The sequence below is a fragment of the Trachymyrmex septentrionalis genome, unplaced genomic scaffold (assembly GCF_001594115.1).
Source record: "Trachymyrmex septentrionalis isolate Tsep2-gDNA-1 unplaced genomic scaffold, Tsep1.0 scaffold37, whole genome shotgun sequence".
NCBI classification, from domain to species: domain Eukaryota; kingdom Metazoa; phylum Arthropoda; class Insecta; order Hymenoptera; family Formicidae; genus Trachymyrmex; species Trachymyrmex septentrionalis.
In genome coordinates, this window is record NW_017305536.1 from 7,083,576 (window position 1) to 7,107,944 (window position 24,369).

Consider the following 24,369-nt stretch of genomic DNA (forward strand, 5'->3'; position numbering starts at 1 on the left):
ATATATATAAAATATTTTTTCTTGGGTATTCATTTACTATATCTAAGATACACCGGAATATATTAGTGCTTATAAAGAAATAATTAATTTCTCACATTAGTAAATTATTTTTTACTAATTAATTATTAAAAGATCTAAAAAATCTAATTGATCATATGAATCGACGAATTTTATACGCGAATAATTTCAAGAAAACAATACTCTATGCAATTTTATAAAAAGACTAATCGGAAATGTTAAGTAAATATTTTTTTTGAAAAAGGCTACTTATATTGTGAATTAATTATTAATGTCTTGATCTAGCAATGCAGTTATCTATTTTTACATCTCAAAAATATATCAAGTTGATATTTTAGTGTCTTTGTCATTACATTTTGGTAACAATTATAATAAAAGAGCTATAACAATTAATATTCCTATAACAGACACAAACGGTTAACAAATGCATTTTTTGATAGCACAAACATGTATAATTATTGTATTTATCTGTGTTACACAGAGAATTTATTCTCAGAATTCCATGTCCCAGCCAGAAAATTCGTCCGGTGGAATATCGCGATCAGGTGGATATCTTTCAAAGTTTCGTGTATCGAGTTGATGTCGTACCTAGAAATACCCAAATAAAATAGATAGTTTTAATACAAATTTTAAGTAAAATTTTTGCATAAAAAATAAAAAATTGAAAGTGTGTTTTATTTACAAATTCTATTAATAAAAAGTGTAAAGTTTGCAAAAGTAATATACCGTTGGTACAATCGGAGCCGGTAGAGCCAATCTTTGAAGCGCTTGCCAGTTGAATCCGGAAAACCATCTATTAAAAGGACAAAGATATAAATTATTATAAAGGAAAAGGTAAAACATAAGCTACTTAAAATTCATATACAACTAAATATATATTTATATTTATATTACTAAAAAATTAAAAATTACACAAAAAAAAACAAAATGGAAAAACATGTTACTATATTTTTTTCTATTTTCTATTATATTGGAAAGCATCTTATTTTATAAAATAGAAAATATCTTCTACAAAATGCTTTCTTACAAAGATATTTAAACATGAAATATTTATTAAAGATGTTATTATTATTATACGTATATAATATAATTTATGAAATGTTTTTTTGAAAATATAAATATTTTTTCTCTTTTTTGTAAAATCTTTCTGACGACTTACTTGTGATCGCGAATATCCTGTATTCCGTTTCGCTGGTAACCCAATCGTTCGGAAGCGTTCAAACGGAGTAATTTTTTGATGAGATTATTGGCGTTTTTGTTAACGATGTTTGGTATACTAACCATTTCGATTCCCTTGAGAATATTGTTATAAGTCGTCATATGATCGGATCCTCGGAAAGGCGGCTTACCAACGAGAAGCTCATGAGTTAGAATACCGAGAGCCCAATAATCCACCGCTCTAACGAAATGAAGAATTAAATGCGATGGAAAAAACATATAGAAAAATATATAGAGACAATAATATGTAAATATAGAAAAACATATAAAAATAATATAACAATTATAACATTAGACCAATCTTAAATTTTTTACCTGTCATGGCCTTTATTTAAAATAATTTCCGGTGCGACATACTCTGGCGTACCGGCAAATGTCCACGTTTTGGCCGGACCAATTTTCTTACTAAAACCAAAATCTACCTATGGAAGAGAGATAATTTTTTTTCTTGTAGGATTTCTCATTCTCACAATCGGGCGCACTGCAGTAGGCAGGTGTGTAAATTATATACAGCACAATAAAAAAGCATTAACAAAAAAAGCGCCAAATTAAGTTTTAAAAGGATCAATTCTATCATTTCATTTATAACGAATTGCATATGCTCGCTTGTGATAGACTTAATTTTTTCCAAAACTTGTACTGTACATCACCAACCGTTGGAATGAATAATTGTTTATTTCCTGATGCTGCTAAAATCTTTCAGTACATACAGAGCTATTACATTCAATACAAAACCATTTTAGCATCAGGATATCGATTATTTTAGAAATATGAAAATTTTCTCTATTAATTTCAATAGTAAATAAAATTTTTATCTTTCAGATTTCTGTTCTACATGATCAAATTTCATCCTCTATAAAAAGATATTTAGAAAATTTTTTAAGACTATCTTATTCATAAGATTGATAAATAGAAACATTAAGAGGGACAGCAAAATCACCTTTGCGCCTTATTCAGCAGCAGGCCCGATTATAATAGTCTCTAAATGTATATTTCAAAGAAATTTTAATAATGGCGTAATTGGAAGTTAAGTTATTATAATTAAAAATAAAATGTCTTACCAACTTTAAATAGCCACGTGTATCGAGCATAAGATTCTCCGGTTTGAGATCTCGATAAACAATGTTTAGTGAATGAAGATGATCGAGGGCTTCTACTACACAGCCCACCATAAACTGTGTAGTGGCGTCATCGAAAAGACGTCTCCTTTGAAGAGTTGTCCAAACATCTCCGCCAAGACATACTTCCATAAGAAAATATACGTACTTGCTATCTTTGTACGTTTGATAAAGCCTAAAAAAATGCGAAATTATATTAACTTTGGCCTAATTAATATTATTTAAAAACGTTATACTTTCGTTATACTTGATTTAAATTTATTAGTCAATAATTTTTTTGTTTACATATTTTTATTAATATTGATGTCGATTACAAATTTTATGATGTTAGTTGTTTTTACAGTTTATCAACAATTGGGAAACAGAAATAAATAAAAATATATTTATCTTATATTGATTTGAAATATCATTTTATACCAGCAATAGTAGTTTCATAATATTACAAGTTAATCGTGATGTACATTGTAATATAAAATTTCAGTGAAAGATAACTTACTTGCATATGAAAGGAGAATCGCACGCTTGCATAATATGTTTCTCATTCAGCACATGCTCTTGCTGTTGTTGCTCGACCATGACCTTCTTCTTGAGTTTCTTCAGAGCGAAGCTCTTATTCGGGTTGGATCTGAGTATCACCAACTCGACACGACCGAATCCACCAACTCCTAACGTTCCCCTCGTTTCAAGGTCGATCAAGGTTAAATTTGCATACTCGTTAGTCCACTTCTTTGGGGTCAACGAACGCTTTTGTTTTTCGTATTCAGCTAACCAGTTCTTGTTGCGAATCTCATCCAGACTACCCAGATAATTCAGGAATGACCTGGCAATTTCTTCGAATTATGTAATATTTTTAACGTTTTACATTTACAAAAAAAAATTCTTAAAATTGTCATCCATTGATTAATTATGAATGTCTCTTTATAAAATAAAATAATAATTTTGTATAACAGTTAATAGTAAAAGTCTTAAGGAATAAGTTTCTTAATTTTTAAAATTTACCTTAAAATGAATTAAAATATCGAAATAAAAAAAATGTTACAGTTTAAAGTAAATGACTGATATTTTAGATTAAATAATTCACGGTTATCTCATAGAAATTGAGATAGCTTTTGCAACTTATAATTTTTAAATTTGTTTAATTTGACGACATATAACCAATTTAACTTCAGAGATTTATTAATTGTAAAATAATGCATGTATTAATTGAACTCACGTTCTGTCCAGAGTCAAGCATTCGACACCAGGTGCAAGCGCGATCGCGTTGGCACGTCGTTCACCTTCGTCATCGTAGAGAGCCAATTCGCCGAAGTAATCTCCTTTGCCGAGGACTACTAGTTCCTCCTCGCCTCCATATTCGGTGTCTTTGGTGATTCGTACGTTGCCGCCGCTGATTATGTAGAATTTTTCGCCCTTCTCGCCCTGTCGCAGTATTTTCGCTCCAGCCGGAAAAAATTCCTGTAAGCATTATTATAACGTTCTTTTAAGCCATATTATAAACTAAGCGGTGAGCAAAATGGTATCTTTTAAAATATCTTCTTACTTACTACTCTTATAAGATCGGATATCTTCGCGAGCACATGATCCTTGGGTTCCGGAAGTTTTTGAAGAACGGAAACGCGTTGAAGGAAACGGATGTTGCCCTCCAGTTGTTCCTGAGCTGTTCTCATCATTATAGTTAAAAATACTGATCTGTCGAGAACCCATACTTTTCCAGCTTTCTTTACTGAAACACAAAATTAGACACATGTATTAATTTAAAAGCATTAGCACTTCTTAGTTCTCAAGAAAATTTCTAATTTTTTAAATTTTCATGATATATAATGTGTTTAATAATATTGTAAATTACTACAGGTTTGAATATACAAGGTGTTTGGAAACTAATGATAAATCTTTCGCATAGGGGCAGAATGGACTAAACTGAGAAGAAAAGTCCTCTACCATTTTACAATTTTCGTAATAGTTAACAAGATATATATTAATTGCTAAAAATTGCCGAAAATTGGTCTTCAATAATTTTTTTATCCAAATACTATCAACTTTACAGAAAAACTGCAAGAAACAAAAATTATTTATTTTCTTTTATTTTGAGAAATATTTCTTAAATAAAAATATTTTTTAGAAATATCGATTTTTTAATTCGTTTTTCATTTACCGCTAATAGATCGAAGTCTTTTTGTATTATATAATAAAGCAATTTCTCCAAACGCAACTCCTGGTCCGAAACTTCTTTGGAATTTGTTTCCCTCGTAAATGTCAAAATCTCCTTCCGCCGACACATACAAGTGCGAGCCTGTAAATAAACAATACGCTTAAAAAATTTACATGTAACTTTACATGCGTACATTAATATTTATTAAGTAATTGTTCTGTAGATGTGTAGTAATATATTTCTATATATAGAATTTATATAATAATATATAAAGTTTTTGTAAAAAGAGGCTGTACCTATATCACCCTCTCGGATAACTTGAGTATTAGCGAGAATTTGTTTTGGATACATGGCAGAAACGAGTGATTCCACCTGATTTTCTTCAAGATTACCCAGAAATTCGTTCTCCAAAATAGCCCTTTTAATTTGTCTGGCACTCCTGTAAAAAAAGAACGATAATATTACGTTCTATACTTTTTCGAAAGGAATGAAATAAAATAAAACCTCGATTAGAAAATTACATAATTACATAATAGACAATTAAAAACTTATAATCTTCGAATATTATTATTTTCATTAATTATTATATAAATTTCAACGCTAGCTACCATAAATTATATTATAAATCATTATTAATGTATTAATATTTATCATTATTATTTTCTAGTTACCTGGCATCTTTCTCGTATACGGGTGTCGGTGCCGAGGGTGGCGTCGGCGTTCTTCCGATGACGCCACCCCTTGGATTATTTACGTGTTGTTCGCCATTGTTCAGAGCAGCCGCATCTTCTAATCCAGATTCTTCTTGATGTGATGGAAGGTGATTGACATAATTGGTCTCAGACGGCGGTGACGACACAATAACTTTCGTGAGTGATGTAGATGATTCAGATGATGATGGAGCAGTGCCATTTACGGTTATCGGAGGTAAGGTACCAGGTAATGGACGTATCTAATAGAGATTGAAGTAGTATTTTAATAAAAAAAAATTTTTGAATTAGGAAGATGATTTTTATAAAATTATGCCTCTTCTAATGATAAGTGATTTATTTATAAATTACGTTAATAAGACGTACGACGCCTATAGTGAAATTGGAGTCCTCGTAGCCTGGCAGAGGGGTGAGATTGATGCTACCCCTCTGCCCTCGGAATGTTAGGATGTTGGCCCTCGGGAAGCATGAGAACCTCATGTTATCTTCGTCCAAAGCATGTCCAAAGCAAATTCTTTTAACACCTGAAAGAAACGTGTCCCTTTAATATTTATTTTAAGCATAGCTTCATTAGTATTTGCATTATTTGACAGAAAAAAAAATATATAAATTTACATTGTAAACATAAGAAAAACATGTAGATATATACATTGGAAATTCATAACATAAAATAATAATTCTTATACACACTTTTTATGTGCACAAATCTTTACAAAATATTATGTAATGTATAGCAAAATTGTGCAATATTTTAATATTTTCTTTATTTATTAATTGCATTCCTGATGGCATGCTAATTAATTCACAACGTAATTTTTATCAACAATTATTTTATCTGTAATATTTAACATTAGAAGAATTCTCTCTCTTTCTCTTTTTCATTAGTTCGCCGAAAATCAAAGTCTCATAGAGGTCTAATTATTTTTGCGCAGGGTCAATCAATTTAAGTAAATGAACAAATTAATGAGGAGGCAACTAATTTGATCTCTGACATTTAAGATGACGTATAATTTTATTCACCGTTTGATATATACATCCAACATATCTGGCTAATAGTTATTTCCCGTCTGCGTCGAAGAAACGTTTAATTAAGCTGACAGTCATAATTGAGCGGAACACATAATGCTAGGACAATTATTTCGGTCACTCACTCACTCGTATCACGTTCCTTTCTTCATAGCGGCTCTCAACAGGTAATTATTTTTCGATATCACTTCACACGGAGGTCACTCATGACCGGCACTCGATTCCTTCGTCGAGCACTTCGACTCGTTCGGATCGCGTTACGCTCATCATATAACTACTCCACTTTTTGTGACACACAGCTCTTTTTTTTCATACGACGGTCTCGCTGCAAGAGTCAATTGCTACCACAGCAGTCACATGCTTATGCTAATGGTGTTTGGTGCACGTGATATATTGTGCCTTGACGTCATAATGCATTAGCACATGCTCATGATGAGAATATTCTCGACACTTTACCAAGTCCGATCATCCTTTCCTTTTCGTTAAGATTTTTAGTTATGGCAACTTTTCTGGAAAGAAGCGCTATATAATATGCTGAAGCTTTCACAATTGTAAATGTCATAATAAATGAATAAATAAATGAGCTTGCGATCATTAATTTGCAATTTCTATTTGTTGCGTTAATATTTCTTATTACTATTTCTTTATCTCTTTGTAGTGACTACTATAAATTAATTTCTTATATATAAAATGCAGTGCAAAACAAATTTTATAGATTTAGCATGAAGATTTTACTCCTTCTGTTCAAACGGGACTAAAATGATTTCAATAATAATTTCGTTTCCTTCTTTTTTTGTATACCTCAATTAAAATAAAATTAACATAAAATGTATCTGGAAAATTTGATTTTACAGATACCATTTATACAGGTTTCTTCAAGATACTGCTGAAATTTCAGTTCTTTAAAAGAATATTCAATAAAGTTACACGGCTGGTTTTATATACATATAAAATGCTTCAAGTTGCAATATAGGAACATCTTCAATTCTTTATTAAAATTTGAGAGACTCGCAATTATTATTCTCTTCAGCACCGCTCTTTCGTAAAATATCCGTCAAGGCTTGCGCATATCTTATTGTGAAACCACTCGATAAATCCACGTTGTTGTTAATCTTGTTACGATGCGATACGATGAGTTATTCGGTTTTATTAAAATCTTTTGCAAGGTGCACTCAAAATTGCAAGCAAATTTGTTCGCTTCTAATTTTTCCCCGGGTATTGTTTCACGAGGAGACGTCACTTCGTTTATCACCGATATGCAAACAGCGCATGAATCTTGAGGTGATATCTTTTAGTCGTATCCATTATTCAAGACGCTTTAAAAAGCCTCAGTTATGCCAATTATCATTATTTCATGACTTTGGTGTCAAAATGACTTTTCTTTTATCAACACTGAAAGTGATTTTTTTCGGAATCTTTGAAATTCTAGCACTGAATGAATATATTGCTGAATAAAAAAGAGAATTTATAACTTAAACATAAAAAAGTTTTAAAAAAAGGTAAAAAAACGAACAACTAAAATAAAAAAAAATTAGATATTGATCTTTACAATTTTTTTTGCAAGGGCAATACAATTCTATTCTTCATATTGAGTTCATCAATTGTTGAACATTTCATGTAATTATTATATTTCCATAAAATTTCAAAACAATTCTCCGTTGCACATTTTGTTAAAATATTATTATAATTAATAAATCACAAAAGTATATTTGCGTAGATATAATCTTCGCATAATTCTCTAATAATACGTGACCTCCTTATACTCATGCAAGGTCGATTCGTATTGGATTGTACGCACTATATTGAGACCATAATAACGCTATTTGATTGAACGCACAAGCAAACGATTACCTAAACCCTAAATATATCCTCTGATTATACGGTTGTTGAAGTGTGCTTGATAAGTTCAGCGTGCAATCAATTAATTAATAGGTCATTTTCTACAGTAAGATTTTTGAAAATTCATTAAATGTATTATCTCCTCCATAATAACCGGCTAATAAAAAAGAAATATTTCAAAACTATCTGTGTGATAGGACAAATTGTGTCAAAGTGACTCACAAGCAATTGCATCGCTGTGAAGTAATTGAATTCAAGCCTACGAGATCTTATCGCGCGCACCAAGCTACAAATATTATATAACTATAATTAACGAAACGATAGTATCGTTGTTCATTATTCGAATAAGCAAATCACGCGTTTTGTCATCGCGTTCCGAAATAAAAATAAGAAAAAAACCTCGCATTTCCGGTATTTTATAATAAATGAATTAAACTACTTTTACGTAACAAGAAAAATTAAAAGAGTCGGAAAAGTACTTCGGGTTTTGTAGCTAAAAGAAGTTTTTGAAAAAAAAAAAAAAAATACTATTCAACCCATATTACACATCAGCAAGACTTACTTAAAATACTATATTCGTAATATCTCTTATATTCATATAAATATTTTATGTGTCTTGTAATATATAAAATCGTTATTTATGTGATGAATAAAATATGCAAAGAGAAAAAGATGAGGAAAACGAGAGTCGGTGGTCGATCGACAATTATACGCAATTCCATTTTCTTAGTGCGACATTTCTTGTCTGTAAAAAAAGAACCATGCCTCGTTAACAGCTCGGAATTAAAGTTTCGAAAGAATAATTATGTTACGGTTTACGTCTCGATATGCGGCGATGCGCTCGACATGATTTGCCAGCGCATCGTGCGACACTTTTTTCGCTTCGCTTTTCAGTGCAGTTGTTTATGTAAAAATTGCGAGGTCACGAATCCCGGAAATGATGGAAACGTAACGATATTGTAATCTGTTGCACAATGAGCTCGGTGTCGATTTCCCTGACGGAAAACACCGGCAATATTTAAGCACACGTCATGATGCGGTTGCGAAAAACCAATGACGAGGATAAATAAAACATAATACGATTCTTGTCTCATTAAGTCTTAAAGTATTCAGACTTGTGTATTTTTAAACCAAATGTATCGTCTGTGGGGCAACAATGATTCGAACTTCAGTAATTGAGGAAAATTTATAGCTTATCTTGAAACTCAAGCGCCTTTCCTTCAACGTACAACTTTTTGAACTCGATTTATTTTGAAAAATATAATTTAGATTTGATTAGTTTAGATATTTTTTTACAACAGTGTTTGATTTATTATTTATTATTAACATAGATAGATAGATTATTTTTATTAACAATATCACAGCGTTAAAAATAGATTTACTTAATGATTTTGTTTGCAAATTACTATAAATCATAAACTTATCTAACTAATAATTAAGAATAAAATTAAGTAGTAATTATAATTCAGAGTTCTAAGAAGCATATTTTTAAAATTTAAATGTCCTTTTCATACATTTTACATTCTTTTCTTCTGATAATTATGTAAAGATTCTTTTCTGTGCTAATTATGAGTTTCCAGTTTTAGAACTTTGTTACTTCACGTGATAATATTTTTATGTTTGGCAAACATTTTATAACGTAACACAAAGATAACACGTGTTATATGTGTTAAGGTAGCGAGCAATTGAGCATTGCCCAATGTTTTATCGATATATTTGCGAAGAAGTCTGTGTACACATTTCGAGCTGCGGACAATTAAGGTAATAATGTCTGATAATGTGAGTTATACATATAGACGCCTCTTTATTACAGGCGTGTTTAATCAACAGTATCGACAATCATATTGCCAAAGTTAATTAACTTCATTTATGCCTATACGTATGTTGGCAATAATTAATTTTCCTAATAGGACACATGCGTGTTATATGCGTATGACGTTTGCTTTGTAACCAATAACTATTTTTTATGGCTTCATTTGATTAATTATTACTCATTACGTCTTTTTTGCAAGTTATTTGTATTATATTAATATATTTAATATATAATTAATATTAAAAAGTATATTAAAAAATATATAATTAATAATAAAAAGTAATATATAATTAATATATAAATACTTAGGATAAACAGAGGTACAAACGCGCAATAATTAAAAGTATTACGATAATTAATAATAAAAAATAATGATAATTTTGAGAAAAATAAATTTTCCTATTACACATAATGTTTAGATACTTAAAAGGCTGTGCAATACTAATTGATCGCAAATAAATCTATATAAATTAATAAAGCGAGCTTTGAGTTCTTAATGTGTAAATATGTAATTTTCTTCTTTTAATTAATATTATTCGTTGCTCAATAAAAATCTAGTTATATATTTTTTCGTAATAAGATTTGAGAATAATATATTAAAAATAATGATATAAAAATAATGATATAAACATAATATATAATAATGTAACGAGTAATATATAATAATGTAAAATATATTAAATCTATATTTTATATTTTTTCGCAGCAGAATCAAATTAAATCGTGCAAGTTGTACACAAATCGAATTAACAAACCAATATTTATACTCTCATTGCGACACTGATTAAAGGAAACCTTTTCACTTGGTTGCCATCTTCAGTTTATCGACATCGGAATGCAAGTCGATCTTGAAATTTATCAGTCTAGAATAGTATCAGAAATACTAATCAACGTTTCCGTGAATCGATTAGATAATCGATTGCACGATGAGAAAGACGTGCGATGAGAAACAAGTCTATCATAGCATTGTCTTGAGCGAATTCGATGACATGCAACAAAATTATGCTTATACTTTTTTGCGAAACTCACCCTTCAGGTTGACGCGAAAAATCTTTCAAGCTAGACTGAGAATCCTGCGCCGGAAGGCCCACTAAGAAACAACGATGTCAAGGAAGATTATGCGCTTTTCGCTCGCGCGATCTCGTAGGAAAGAGACATAGATCTTTTTGTTGAAGTACGACCGCACGGAGGTGTACCGCATGAATTCGCACGTTCGACTGATGCTCAGGTACAACAAAGACGCAGAAATCTTATCTAGCCGATAACAGAGCGGCGACGAGCAGTGTCAACAAGCAGGTATATATGGCGCGCGAGCATCTTATCTAATGAGTCTATTCTTTTTCTTTTAATAAGACTGCCTTTGTGTTCTTTGTCAAACGTTCGTATAAGCATTGTAACTATCAGGAAAAACTCTTTCTACTGGGTAGCAGCACTAATTTAATTTTTGTGAGGTTTCACTTTCTTTATATGACAATATAAGCAATTAAAAGAAATATTAATAATTAAAGTAATTATTAAGTATTGCAACATAAATACTATTATGTTTGAAGATATTGTTTGAAAATATGCTTGTTAATGTTATCAAGAGCAATTAAGAATCTTTGAGAAACATTTTTTCGTTTTAAACGAAACATTTTAAATAATTAGATCTATTGTCAACTACACTTAGCAATTGCACACAAAAGACTTTTAGTTTACCAATGATTATCTGTGAGTTAATAAATTCAAAAAGTCTTCTTCTGATCTCATTTGCTTTTATGTTTCCTTCATTCTTATCTGCGTAATGATGATCTCTTATCACGAGTTTTTATCACTATTTATATGCTTTATTTAGCACCACGACCGGTGCGCTCTCATTTTTATTCTTTAATATATTTTTCTTGTAATAACTAAAATATGTCCACTTATAAATCTAATTTTTTAGTTATCAACTTTAATTTATTTAAATAATCGTATTTTTGTTATCGTCTATCCACTTTGATTCATCGAAATAAGCAAACACTCTTCTTTCTTATCATTCACCTTTTTTTATTGACAATTAGATAGCAACATTTTAAGCAAACAAAGGGGATAGCTTTATTCCCTAGAACTTAATATCCGTTTTTTTTTAAGATAATTCAGTTTATTTTATCTGAGATTCCCTACAATAGTTAATCAATCAATAAATAAATCATATCATATTAACGTTATATTATTTCTTTAATAATTTTAGAGAGAGAGAAAAGGAGAGAGAAGTATAGAAACTTATATATCAAAATATAAAAATCTATTAATATTCTACCTAATGGTAAAAAGATATCCTAATAATGTATATGTTAATTTACTAGAAATACTCACCTCTCAAACTTTACGATTTCGTCCCTCGCTAATTATCTCTATGATCTTATATTGGTTCACAATAAAGTATTAAATATTTCACTTTAGATAAATGGCATTATCTTTAAGACACATTAATAACTACATTCTTGCAACTTCTTTTCGTCGAATCGTTTGTAATCACACTATGATCACTTGTCACTGTAGATTTCAACTGTTATTTGAATTAAATACTTGATTGTTTAATCAAGTCACATGACTTGAGCATCGAAAATTCAGATTCATGGTTAGATTAAGATTTTACCGATAATTATTGCCACATATTTGTTGCAAATTATACATAACGCGATTAAATAACTCTTTGTTTCAAGTTAAAAGAGTTAAAAATTCATCACTTTCTTAATTAATTTATTAGTCACGTCCGCCGATGAAAGTAACTCTCTAATGTGATGATTTATGAGATAATTGTGCCAATAAAACGTTCACTTAGCTTTTTCTTTTATATAAAATTCCACGTTTGTTAAGCTTATCGGCATCACTGTCGATCGGAGCCAAAAAGTGCTGATAAGTGAAACAACTCAGGTGCTATCGACAGGCCGGCCTCGATGCCACTAACAGAAAAACACTCTCACCTTTTCTGCAGTGGTAGATACAGTCGACGACGTGGGGATATTGGTAATTATTATCGTTTGACACTCTTATCCTGCGATATACCGAACGTCGCGCGCTCATATCAAGTACAACTCGATTATCACCTTTTATATTTATAAATTACAATTAATATATTTATAATAGGATATTGTATAAAACTAACAAGTCATGCATAAGATTAATATAAAAAATAAAGCTTTGTCACATGTATATGTATATTCCTATAACATATAGAGAAACTTTACGTTTATATCCTAAAGCAGTCTTTACATTTTTATCTTAATATTTCAATCGATACTATAATATATATGGAAAGAACGATTTTGTCGAAATTTTTAGTAAGTAAGAACGTTCTTTCTGTGCGTATATTAGTGAAGTTAATTGACATTCTTTCACAGTTACTCTCATCGCTGTTCGCCGCTTTGCTCGACCGCTTTGATCATTGCGGAAAAGATTCCGTTCTGTCTTTGCATTAAATCTGCCGGTGAGCCTTCTTCGATGATTTTACCCTCGTCGAAAACAATGATGCGATCGCAATATAACAAAGCCGCTGCTCGATGCTGTATACAGAAAGTAGTTTAGTTAAACTATTATCGTTATCTAATGAGAGATTCAATCTTCAAGCATAAAAATTTTAGAAAATATTAAAAACCGCTCTTTTCATTTTTTCAGTTTATTGATAAGAAATATTTATCACCATCAAGCTTAAAATATGTTTAACTGATATCAATATATTGTAGTAATTTGTAATTATAAAATTTCAAATTTATTCCTGCATGGCATTTAAGAATTCAAGATAAGTAACTTTATATTTAGCAAGTAGAGTTAACATTTAATTAATAGGTTAAATAATAAAATCAAAGAAAAATCGATCAAATTGCAATAAAAACTAGTTCAATATTAATGGAATACATGAATTACTTATTTAGCAAAATATACATTCAATTTATCGAATGCTTACTAACCGCGATGGTGATTACAGTTCTGTCCTCGAAAGCGACAGTAGCCGCTTTTAAAAGTGATTTCTCAGTGGCTATATCAAGTGCACTAGTCGCTTCATCGAGAACGACGATACTCGATCGCTGCAGGATCGCACGTGCCATGCAAAGCAATTGTAGCTGACCTGCTGAAAAGTTCTCGCCGCCTTCTCGTACCTCGAGACCTACATCAAAGTTAATTTCAATTATATTATATTGTTATTTTGAACGTATTATGTTATTTATCATATTAATTTTACGCATATTATATTATATTGCGTACTCAGTCCCTCGGGATGCGAAGCTATCACATCCTTGATTTGTGAAAGTTCCAAGGATCGCCAAATTTCTTGATCTTCGTATTCCGAAAAGGGATCTAAATTTTCTCTACAAAAAATAATTAAATTTAAGCTTAAATATATGTACTTAATTTTTAGGTAAACATCGCATATGTACGTATTATGCGATGCAAATACAAGCTGTGAATTGCGAGCCGCGTTAAAGACTAGACATTTTGCAGTAATAAGAGATTTATGACTATATTATTTGCACACCTGATCGTGCCACTAAACATTATTGCATCTTGTGGTATGGCCGATAACCGAGATCGTAGTATTCGAAGAGGCACTTGCCGGATATCAATTCCATCCAACAGGATGCGTCCTTGACTGATTTCAATCAGTTGGAAGAGAGCCATTACTATTGATGATTTTCCGCTACCGGTCCTTCCACAAATGCCCAACTGCGAATATTAATCGTATATAAAATGTATAACAAATATATATCTTATAAATAAATGTAATTATATCATATGATTGTAAAATACAATAAAATATGCAGTCACAAAAAAGAATGGCTCTATTTTCAATTTTTAAGAAGAGATTTTATTCTTTAGAGTGACAATTCACTTTAAAGTTTTAGAGAGTAGTGGTTATTGATTATTTTTATATCATGTATATATGTATAAATTTATTTTGCTTATATTATTATATTATATTATCTATTATTTTTTTTATTTACGGATTGTTGATTACCTTTTGGCCAGCTGGTATTTTTAAAGACAAATCTGTGATCACCGGATTTCTGTCAGCATCATAGCGCAGAAAGACGTTCTCAAAAACGATCTCTCCTCTATTAGGCCAGTCACTGGCTACCCGTAAACCTAAAATCCAGCAGTTAAAATTAGCATGTATATGATAAGGAAGATAACGGGAAATAACCGAATGTTAGTTGACTTGTGAAAGACATTTTTGCGTTGTCTGGTATATTGTACGTGTTTTCGATATAATACACAAATAAAACATCGAATCATTTCAAGAAGTTGATTAATCATCAATTGACAGATTTTAATTAATATTTAAATACAATTGAAGTACTGTATACAGTACTTCAATTGTATTTACTGTTTTGATAGATGATAATAATGAAAGACGAAATATTATCACGAAATAGATTGTCAATTGATATTTAATAATACGATATTTTTAAAACTAAAAATTATTGATTGCTGGATTTAGTTTGTGATTGTCACGAATTAAAAATTATTAACGTCATGACTCGGATTATTAATACATTTTGTCTATCGATATTTTATTATGTAAGCTTTTCATATCTTTGCAAATTTAGATGTTTCAGCGGATTTTAGGTTGAAAATTACCATTTTCATGAAGCTTCTCCGGTTGCACATTTTTGTAAGCGCAAATTCGAGCTACACTTCCCATGTACAACTCGATTTCTGCGCTAAACTTGATCATCCAGTTCAATACCGGTATTAAGAGGGTATAATTTATTGCCAGGCCTACTAATCTAGGTGTTACGCGACTTGGGTATAGCTCCGCAGAAAGTAAAGCTGTAGAAATGGCTACTACCACGATAACAGCGCCCAAATAATCCTAAAATTATTTACAAGACAATAAAAATTATTGAAGAGACTGCCACTAAAGCCAGACATTCATCAAATGTATAATTTATATAATAAGTAAATTATATATTCATTATTTACAAAATTATAAAATATAAATTTAATACCAATCTTTGAATTATTTTAATTATTCAATTTTAGAAGTTTTTAGAAATTAATTTAAATTTTTTGGGCCAATCAGACAATATAGGCCGATTGGGACAGACCTTTCCGATGACAACATATGTCAAGAACAATGTCATCGGAAAGATCCCCCAATCACTATATTTTTTGACATTTATTGTATATGATTCATTATATTTACCAATGCGATGCCAAACCATCTGCTACTGGTGTTTAAAATAAGAAATGCGTTGGTGTTTATGTCGAGGCGTTTCATCATCTCCTCTATGAAACGATCCTCTTGCTTGAATGCCCTTAATGTCGGAAGACCGGATAAAGTTTCTGAGAAATGCGCTACTACTGGTCCTCTCGTACTTGAAATTCCAACAAGAAAGTGAAAAAAAAGATTAATGAAAATTTTTTAGTTTGAGAATACAATTAAATTAATTTATTAATTACTCACAAATGTGTAGTGCTATCTTACATATTATTTTTTATTTAAATAATAATCATTTACTATTTGTTATTATTAATTAAATTTATTTGTAAACGCCAGATTTATGAAATATTTAAAAATTAATAAGAACTTTTTTTTTATAGTTTTACGTTTCTCTTTGATTATGTAAAAGGATATAAAGAAGTTTTTTAATATTTCGTAATGACTATCATAAGATAATAATGATTATTAATACCTGCCATCTAGACATTGTAATTGTCTAGCGCTTCGTTTGTAGAATTTTTGCAGTAAATAATAAGCGCAGCTAATTGGTATAACGGTGATCAAGAACCACGGTGAAATAATGATATTAATGATCATCACCGAACCGCAGAGTAATACAAAAGACGTCAGTCTCTTAATCGCCGTAGCCATTTTCTTGAGGAAAGGAATAAAAAATTTAATTTAGGTTTTATTAAAATGACTGTATATTCATAGATTATTTTTAGTAATATTTACATAATATTAAACATATGATATTAAATTGTCTTGGCGACTGTAAATTAATTGTCAAAATACAAGACTTTAGATTTAATTAGTCAATATGTCTATTTACCTTGTCTATGACACTCATGTCTGCACTAAACCTGCCCAGAATCTTTCCAATGAGATTGCATTCGAAGAACGAGATGGGTGCGCCGAGAAGTCCGGCGATAGCTTCTTCGTGCAATTTTCGTCTAGCTCTAGCACCTAGCCATTGACCTGATACATTGTAAAGTACTGATAAAAAAATGGAGCCCACGGATATGATGATGTACACCATGAAATAGGACACCGTCTGAAAAAGGATCAACGTTAAAAATTATTGTAAGAGCACATCATCCATGCATGGTACATCGTTTTTGATTGTAAAAACATTACTATATTTTTAAATATTGACATATAATATTTTTTCGTAAATAACAATAAATTATTCTTAACTCGTTAATAATATCAGTGACAAGCGTGTGTAGTAGTAATTGCAATCAATTGATTATTGACATTAGTTGGGACGTAGATCTAGTTTCTCTAGTAATACATTTTTGAGCACGATACGCAAATGCGATATTCTCTCTCTCGTTGTAAAATTAATATTACGATAATCTCATATATATTTTTTAATATATAAAATTTATTTACATTTGCCGGCGAACGAATGCTTTCCTCCATCCATTCACACAACCAGAAGTCAGTATACACGCGAAGGATTTGAAAGGCCAGCGCTGCTATAGCGTAAACGAGTCCCGGTATCCATCCACCAGCCTTTGGATATTTCATCCAAATCATTCTAGTGACCATTCCACTTTTATCGTCAACTTCAAGTTCGTCCTGTTCATCTACGTCTTCGTTGTTCAATGCTAAAAGAAAGATTTAGAAATTAAAACAAATTAAAGAAACACATAAAAATATATAGTATATAAATAATTTTGATAACAAACTTTCTTCCACATCATCCGTCTGATCGATAGTTCGCGATTCTAATAATCTTTTCATCGGAAGATGATAATGTTGATTTTGGTGCAGAATGATTCTAAAAAGAAGCAAAAAAAATATTTAATTATCAATTACTTATTTATAATTTCTTCTTCATAATTCATTCTTTTGTAATTACTTGTTAGAACCTGACATCAGTCGAGACAGGACATTTTTGTCTTTGCTCATTGCCATTTCATCCGGATACCTAAAGTTTGCGTTATATTATTTCCTCTTTCACTTTTTCAACAGTATTTCATAACAAGAAATCACATTATAGTATCTATATATAAAGAAAAAAGTTTAAAACCTAGAGAAGAATTGCTTTAGCACACCGCTGGGCTGTTCGTTGTTGTAAGTATTGTTCCTTTTCCTAAACAAAATTAAAACTTGAAACAGGGAATTTTATTTTGTGTAAAAAATACAATATATAGTTGTACATTATTTCACGGAAATTATTTTGTGATCATAAAGAGATATTTAAATGGAAAATTAAAGCCTTGCGAAAAAACTTTGCTAAAGAAAGATTAATTTGAAATAAATTTATAAATTGGCTTATCAGACTTCTTATCTAATCGCATTCTATAAATATGTTCAAAAGAGAAAAATGATCTTTCAAAATTCTTTATACCTTGGTGGCACGTGTCGATTTTCGAGAATAATTGGCGTGCTGTTCTGTCGGAAAATTGGTGGCGGTCGTTTTCGCGCTTGAAGACTTGTCAATCTGACAATATCGTGGTGCGGTTTCGATCGTTTCCTATCAGTGTCCCATTCTTCCTCTGATATTAAAAGTTCTGTGAGAACGTGATTCCAGTACCTCGATCCGGATAAAGTTGTTCGGCGTAATCTTAAAGGTACGAATGCTGGCGGATTCTAAAAGGCCAGAAAATTCGCAATTCAGATTAACGTATTAGTGATAAAATTATATCCATATATAAATCTCAAAGATGTCCTTAATGTGTATCTTTGTTTTTTATATTATTTACCACATAGGCATCGCGATCGGTGGTCCACCATCCGTCATCAACGTGCTTTTTCGTTTTATTCATTCCGATTCTATAAACTAGTTTAATTAAAGACCATCTGTCCTTGGTAGTTTTTTGAAATTGATTTTCATCTTCGTGTCTCGTATTCACGGTTCGCCACTCTGCTGCTAATTCAGAATCAGTATCCTCGATGCTCGATTTTGTTCCGACCGCACGAACTCGACAGCCGTCCATAACAATTATCTTAAAATATATTTTTATGCGATTTTTCTGCTTGTTTATCATCTTTTAATAGACGTAAATTATTTCTTTATATATGCATAAAGAAATATAGAAAATTAGAAATATCCACATGGAAGTGTAAAAAAAAAATAATACTTACTTATTTTTTAAATTCAAAGTGTATCTAATAACATACATAAAAAAAATAGCGAATGTATATCAATAAAAAGAATTATAATTAAAAAAAATTCTTTTCATTAAAAAAAATTTCAATCTAACAGTAAATATAGAATAATGTATTTTGATTTGTATATAAAATCTTTAAAAACTTAACTAAAGTATTAGTATGAAGAATATAAAATAAAATACCTGATGCGCAGCTGATAACAGTTCCAATTTGTGAGTAATCATAATCACCGTTCGACCGTTTCTCAGCAAGAACTTCTTGATACCGTAATCGAAAATCTGCTGACCGACGTGCTGATCTAATGCCGATAATGGATTGTCCTGCAAGCAATTTTTAATTTTTATCAGCATATAAATTTTTTGCATGGAAAATTAAAGATACAAAGCAAACAAACCAGGAGGACGACATCGGCGTCGCTGTAAAGAGCTCGAGCTATAGTAACCCTTTGCTTCTGTCCGCCGCTCAAATTAATACCTCGTTCACCAATCCTGGTCAAATCTCGACTAGGAAGTATGTCCACGTCCGGTTGAAGAGCGCACGCGTGTAAGACATTGCGATATCTTCGCGATCGATACCTAGATCCGAAGAGAATATTGTCCCTCAAGGTTGCATTTTGGAGCCATGGTTGTCGTGCCACGTAAGCAATTTTCAGACCCCTGAAAAGAAATACGAAATATTTTTAATCAATAAAAATGTATTTTCGTCATAATTAAGGTCTATCAAATTTTATTTTCTCTTCTCTCTTTTTTTTATTTTAATTTACTTAGTCCATTCGACGCTTCCGCTTGTTTTCTGAATCTCTCCTAAAAGTGCCAATAATAAAGAGGTCTTTCCACTTCCAGTTTTTCCCACTATTATTGTCAGTTGTCCTAAAAACATAAGAAGTTTTAGTTTACTATATTTAAATATAATTAATAAAAAAAATAATAATAATTACGACAAATAATACATTATTATATTTATCTAATATCTTTGCTTCTAGCGTTATATATTTACCTCGCGGAAAATTGAGAGCGTCAACCATCAACATATTTTCATCGGATCCCCAGGCGAAAGTACTCGGTGTGACTTTAAGGACAGATTCTGACACTTCTGGATCTTTCTCGAATATTGTATCGATTGAGGAGTCAATTGGCAGACCGAATTCACGCAAGATACTCGATCGTGGATCTTCGTCCTCTTCAATATTGTCCAGCGATCCAAAAGTTGTAACGCTATTAATTGCTTCTGTCTGTAAAAAGAATAATGCGTCGCTTCAATCTGAATTGTCGAAACAAATACATTTAATGTTCAATTTGTAAAATGTGAAAAAGTACAATTGCAGAATTACACAAAGTAGATTTTTTTAAATTTAAGCATCTTGATAACCTTATTGTTTTTATACAATTTCAAACAACTACTTTATACAATTAAAAATAAAGTAAATTAGTTTTAAAGACTTTTTATTTAAAAACTCACATCATTATCAATGTACGAATTTGTTTTTGATATATCCGTTGTTGATTTATAATCATTTGGTTCAGGGAGAATATTCACGATTTCTGGAAGTTGGAAAAACTCTTCTAGCCTTGTTGTAGAAATCTGCAACCGAGAAGGGATGTCTCAAATTTAAGGGGATTGAATTTAAAAAGTCGTTTAACTCGAGAACGTTATTCCTCACCATGGCATTGATGATAATCGGTACTATCACCGGAAAGATGAAGAGCGGCACAGTTAGTTGCGAAAAGAGCGCGAGACTGGCAAAAACATTTCCCGCATCAAGATTTCGTTCCTCTAACCAGAAATAAATACCGAATGTGAAGAGAGTTACCAGAACGCAGAAGGCATGTGTTAGGAAGTCTGCAATAATAATATATAAATTTACATTTCTGTTTTTTTCAATTAAATTATTAGAATGTTTATTAAATTATAAAAATTTCCATATTATATTCAATGTTTCAATTTTTCAGATTATCTTCTTGTTTCCTGCGCAAAATCGAAGCATAAAAATCTAGAAAAGTCTGTTACAACTAATAAACGTTTTAAGAAAAGAACGGAATTATTTTATATACATATATGTATATTTACTAATAAGCGCCCAATATATAGAATCCTTTTTCAACAACTTCAATTCTTCATCCCTGGTTTTATATATGCGATCTTCGAAGAGATTCTCCCAAGCATGTAGCTTAATGAGCCGTATTCCTTGAAGAATTTCATTAAGTAGACGAAGGCGCGTGTCGCTTTTCTCCTGGAAAGATTGGAGAAAATTGAGGACTCAAAAAAAGGAAAATTGGAAAAATAGTTATCACTTTCTTACCGCTATGGATTTGGAATTTTCGGACATTTGTTTCCCGAGAAACAGCTGCATAGGCGTGACGATTAATATGCAGCAAATTACTGCGATAATCGCACTAATACCCAATTTCAAGTACAGAAGAAAAATGATAGCGGTAATCTGCATACAAATTAAACGAAGTATCTTAAAAATTATAAAATAATCATAAAATAATTGTTTAAATTTTATTTTATTATATTAATAATTATACTTGTAATTTATTTTGCCATAATATTTGTATAATTTGATAAACTGTGATGAATATTTAAATATACGCCGCACATATTTACTTAGTTAAATGTCCTTACTTTTAATGGAACGGCCCAGATGTAATGAACAATCCAGAAGAAACTCATTACGTTGTATGCATCTTCGGCCATGAGATTTGTTACAGTTCCAACATCAGCTGCTTGTTGATGACAGTGCTGCTCTTTATCTTCATCAGACGGCTTTTCTTCCTCAGAGATACTCCATGAAGACAATCGAAGAGCCTTATCATAAATCAATGCCTGAACAATTCAATAAAATTTCAACAAAATTTCAACGAGTCTTGTTTGATATTTTGTGATATCTGAGCGCATCAAAAACGACGAAAAATAAATAATTTATAAATTAAACACTATCCATGATAAAATACCTGAAGAGCTGTCCGCAAACGTATTCCTCCGACGCAGAGCACATGAGTAGAGGCTTGTTTCAATGTGCTTTGAAAAATAGTGACAAAAAAAACTACGATCCCCAAGAAATATCCATTTTTCAGAATTTGAGAAAATGTCAAAATTTCCTAAAGAGTTAATCCTAGTTAAGCATATCAAAATAAAAAATAAAGATGAATTTGAAAGACAGAAGAGGAATGTGTCGATACCTTCGAAAAAAAATTTTCATTTGTGCTGTTTCGCAAATTTGATGCATAATTAACGATCTTCGGAATTGTCATAGGACCCACCAAAGTCATAGCGTCGCCGAAGAATTTCAAGATACTACCCGCCGCGAATGTTAACCATATTCGTTTCCAAAAACATTTCCACAAAGACAATTTTTGTCCACGGCATCTTAACTAGGAATAAAATTTTATTTTATTAATTATTAAAGGCAATTTAAATTAAAATTTTGAAGAACAATGTAATAAACATTAATATTAAATATAATAACGAGTGATATATATATAATATTTTTATGATATTTATTAGTGTAATAATTAAATTTATTAGTGTATAATAATTAAATATCTTAATCATTTTTTAATTGTCATTACGAGAGTGATCGATTATTTTTCGTGAAATCTTTTTCAAGAGAAAAAAACGAAAATTGTTACCTTTTCGGTTTCGTAAATGTCGCGAAAATGTTCAAACTGATTCCTCGTAGTATCCTCGTTCGGAAGTTGCCCAAGATCGTGGAGTTCGAGAGGTGTGTGATAACCACGCAGCAACAAATCAGTCATCCAGTGGAAGGTGATCTTACTGAGGAATGGTGAGGTAGAGTGCACATAAGAGTTCCGCGCAATATCGGGCCTTTTAACGGTATACTGCCTGCTTTTCTGCATCTAACGACGAAACATTATCGTCGCAAATATTTATATTCGCAGTGAGAAAATGGGCTGAAGTGCCAGGCAACGCGATGTTTATACATTCGATATTCTACGCTGGGAAAAGACGGAGTAGTAAAATGTTGTTGATGCTGTTCGCCTTTATTGAGTTGAGGAAATCGTAAACACAAAACAAGGTGAGCAGATTTTAATAACATCGTCTCTGGGGAGACGATGATTTGCAAGTGTTTCGCTGCAAGTTCCGATAGTGTGCATTTCGAAAAGTTTTTCTCACGTCTGAAGAAGAACATAATGAGAAAAAATGTCTAAGAAAATAATTAGATAGCATAATATTTTCTGTAGAACGAAATACTTTTTTATCTAATTTTATCTCAAAAAAGAAGTCTGCTTCTTATAAAGATATATTAAATAATTAAATATTTTACCATACGATAAAGAGTATAAGAATCAATAATAGCTAGCAATCCGCAACAAGCGGCGGTCATCCCTGTTGTTGCAACTCGAATGTATCGAACGGATAGGCCAAATCTAAAAAATACCACTTTAATAAATATGAAACTTAAGATAAGTTAATTATTATTAATAATAAAATTAGTCAAGCGTTAATTGATTTTACAAAAAACTATTGTCATATAAATAATAGCAATAATTTTTAATATAAATATGAGAAAGTGAAGAGTTTCAATAACATTAATCGGAGAGAAAGATATCGAAATATAATTAGAAAATCTATGTATTTTGTTTTAAAATAATTATTAATAATATATACCTGCATAAGTATAAAAACTTCCATGCTTGCGTAAGACCGATTACCGCAAATCCACCTCCCGACGCGGCGGTACCAAAACCATCCCTAATCTCGGTTTCGCGATGTAATATCCAACAAAATAATACAGCAATTATTGTTAAGATTAACGATAGTGAAATCGTCGTCAGTATGGACTCGTACAGTTCCAATAAGAGATTCAGCAGTAGTAATATACAAATTAAAGTTCTGCTTGTGTGAAGTGGCAACAACGACTTGGAAAGCCTAAGAAAAAAAGTTGACATTATTTTTATAACGATATAGTTACCTGTCATAAATATTTACAGAATATTCTGTTTTGCTTTAAAAAAATGTTTCTAAATTTAAAAGAAATAAATTTTTCTTCCAAACTGGAGAAAATATTTTTTTTACATTAGAAATATAAGTAAGAAAAGATTGCAAATTCTAGAAATTAATAATAATATAAACAAATATATTACAATATTTGAAAAATTTTAAGTTTTTTTTTGCTAATTTATATACATATATATATATATATA

General features: G+C 30.8%; 2 protein-coding genes across 7 annotated transcripts in view; both read right to left on the bottom strand.

The window, feature by feature from the left end:
* Nucleotides 1–363: 363 nt before the first annotated feature.
* LOC108750739 (cGMP-dependent protein kinase, isozyme 1) lies at nucleotides 364–12,594 on the bottom strand. Of its 6 annotated transcripts, none has more exons than XM_018490444.1 (14): nucleotides 10,921–11,104; nucleotides 6,369–6,748; nucleotides 5,565–5,737; nucleotides 5,175–5,455; nucleotides 4,800–4,942; nucleotides 4,507–4,644; nucleotides 3,899–4,077; nucleotides 3,568–3,809; nucleotides 2,851–3,174; nucleotides 2,298–2,529; nucleotides 1,552–1,658; nucleotides 1,178–1,417; nucleotides 745–811; nucleotides 364–606 (listed from the first exon to the last, which is right to left on the bottom strand). In XM_018490444.1, exons 3-14 carry the CDS (start codon nucleotides 5,691–5,693, stop codon nucleotides 511–513), a joined length of 2,178 nt encoding a protein of 725 aa, XP_018345946.1. In that variant the 5' UTR covers nucleotides 5,694–5,737; nucleotides 6,369–6,748; nucleotides 10,921–11,104; the 3' UTR covers nucleotides 364–510. The 6 variants fall into 6 exon arrangements, with proteins under 6 accessions (XP_018345946.1, XP_018345943.1, XP_018345944.1 ...); XM_018490441.1 differs by having other exon boundaries at nucleotides 6,365–6,748; XM_018490442.1 differs by lacking the exons at nucleotides 6,369–6,748; nucleotides 10,921–11,104 and adding an exon at nucleotides 12,229–12,594.
* A 617-nt stretch (nucleotides 12,595–13,211) lies between these two features.
* The window catches only part of LOC108750407 (ATP-binding cassette sub-family C member Sur), an 11,478-nt gene continuing 320 nt past the window's right edge, over nucleotides 13,212–24,369 (bottom strand). Inside the window, exons 2-30 of the mRNA XM_018489822.1 lie at nucleotides 23,834–24,094; nucleotides 23,490–23,592; nucleotides 22,834–23,061; nucleotides 22,384–22,575; nucleotides 22,156–22,302; nucleotides 21,827–22,027; nucleotides 21,501–21,638; nucleotides 21,269–21,431; nucleotides 20,862–21,040; nucleotides 20,660–20,782; nucleotides 20,198–20,432; nucleotides 19,965–20,070; nucleotides 19,596–19,857; nucleotides 19,384–19,521; nucleotides 18,793–19,035; nucleotides 18,438–18,679; nucleotides 18,117–18,179; nucleotides 17,946–18,014; nucleotides 17,773–17,864; nucleotides 17,474–17,691; nucleotides 16,911–17,132; nucleotides 16,551–16,732; nucleotides 16,061–16,232; nucleotides 15,493–15,727; nucleotides 14,870–14,997; nucleotides 14,390–14,577; nucleotides 14,119–14,222; nucleotides 13,824–14,020; nucleotides 13,212–13,418 (exon numbers count right to left, since the gene is read on the bottom strand). Coding sequence (XP_018345324.1) covers nucleotides 13,263–13,418; nucleotides 13,824–14,020; nucleotides 14,119–14,222; nucleotides 14,390–14,577; nucleotides 14,870–14,997; nucleotides 15,493–15,727; nucleotides 16,061–16,232; nucleotides 16,551–16,732; nucleotides 16,911–17,132; nucleotides 17,474–17,691; nucleotides 17,773–17,864; nucleotides 17,946–18,014; nucleotides 18,117–18,179; nucleotides 18,438–18,679; nucleotides 18,793–19,035; nucleotides 19,384–19,521; nucleotides 19,596–19,857; nucleotides 19,965–20,070; nucleotides 20,198–20,432; nucleotides 20,660–20,782; nucleotides 20,862–21,040; nucleotides 21,269–21,431; nucleotides 21,501–21,638; nucleotides 21,827–22,027; nucleotides 22,156–22,302; nucleotides 22,384–22,575; nucleotides 22,834–23,061; nucleotides 23,490–23,592; nucleotides 23,834–24,094 — 4,987 coding nt within the window. The 3' untranslated portion in view covers nucleotides 13,212–13,262. The remainder of the gene's footprint in view (nucleotides 13,419–13,823; nucleotides 14,021–14,118; nucleotides 14,223–14,389; nucleotides 14,578–14,869; nucleotides 14,998–15,492; nucleotides 15,728–16,060; nucleotides 16,233–16,550; nucleotides 16,733–16,910; nucleotides 17,133–17,473; nucleotides 17,692–17,772; nucleotides 17,865–17,945; nucleotides 18,015–18,116; nucleotides 18,180–18,437; nucleotides 18,680–18,792; nucleotides 19,036–19,383; nucleotides 19,522–19,595; nucleotides 19,858–19,964; nucleotides 20,071–20,197; nucleotides 20,433–20,659; nucleotides 20,783–20,861; nucleotides 21,041–21,268; nucleotides 21,432–21,500; nucleotides 21,639–21,826; nucleotides 22,028–22,155; nucleotides 22,303–22,383; nucleotides 22,576–22,833; nucleotides 23,062–23,489; nucleotides 23,593–23,833; nucleotides 24,095–24,369) is intronic.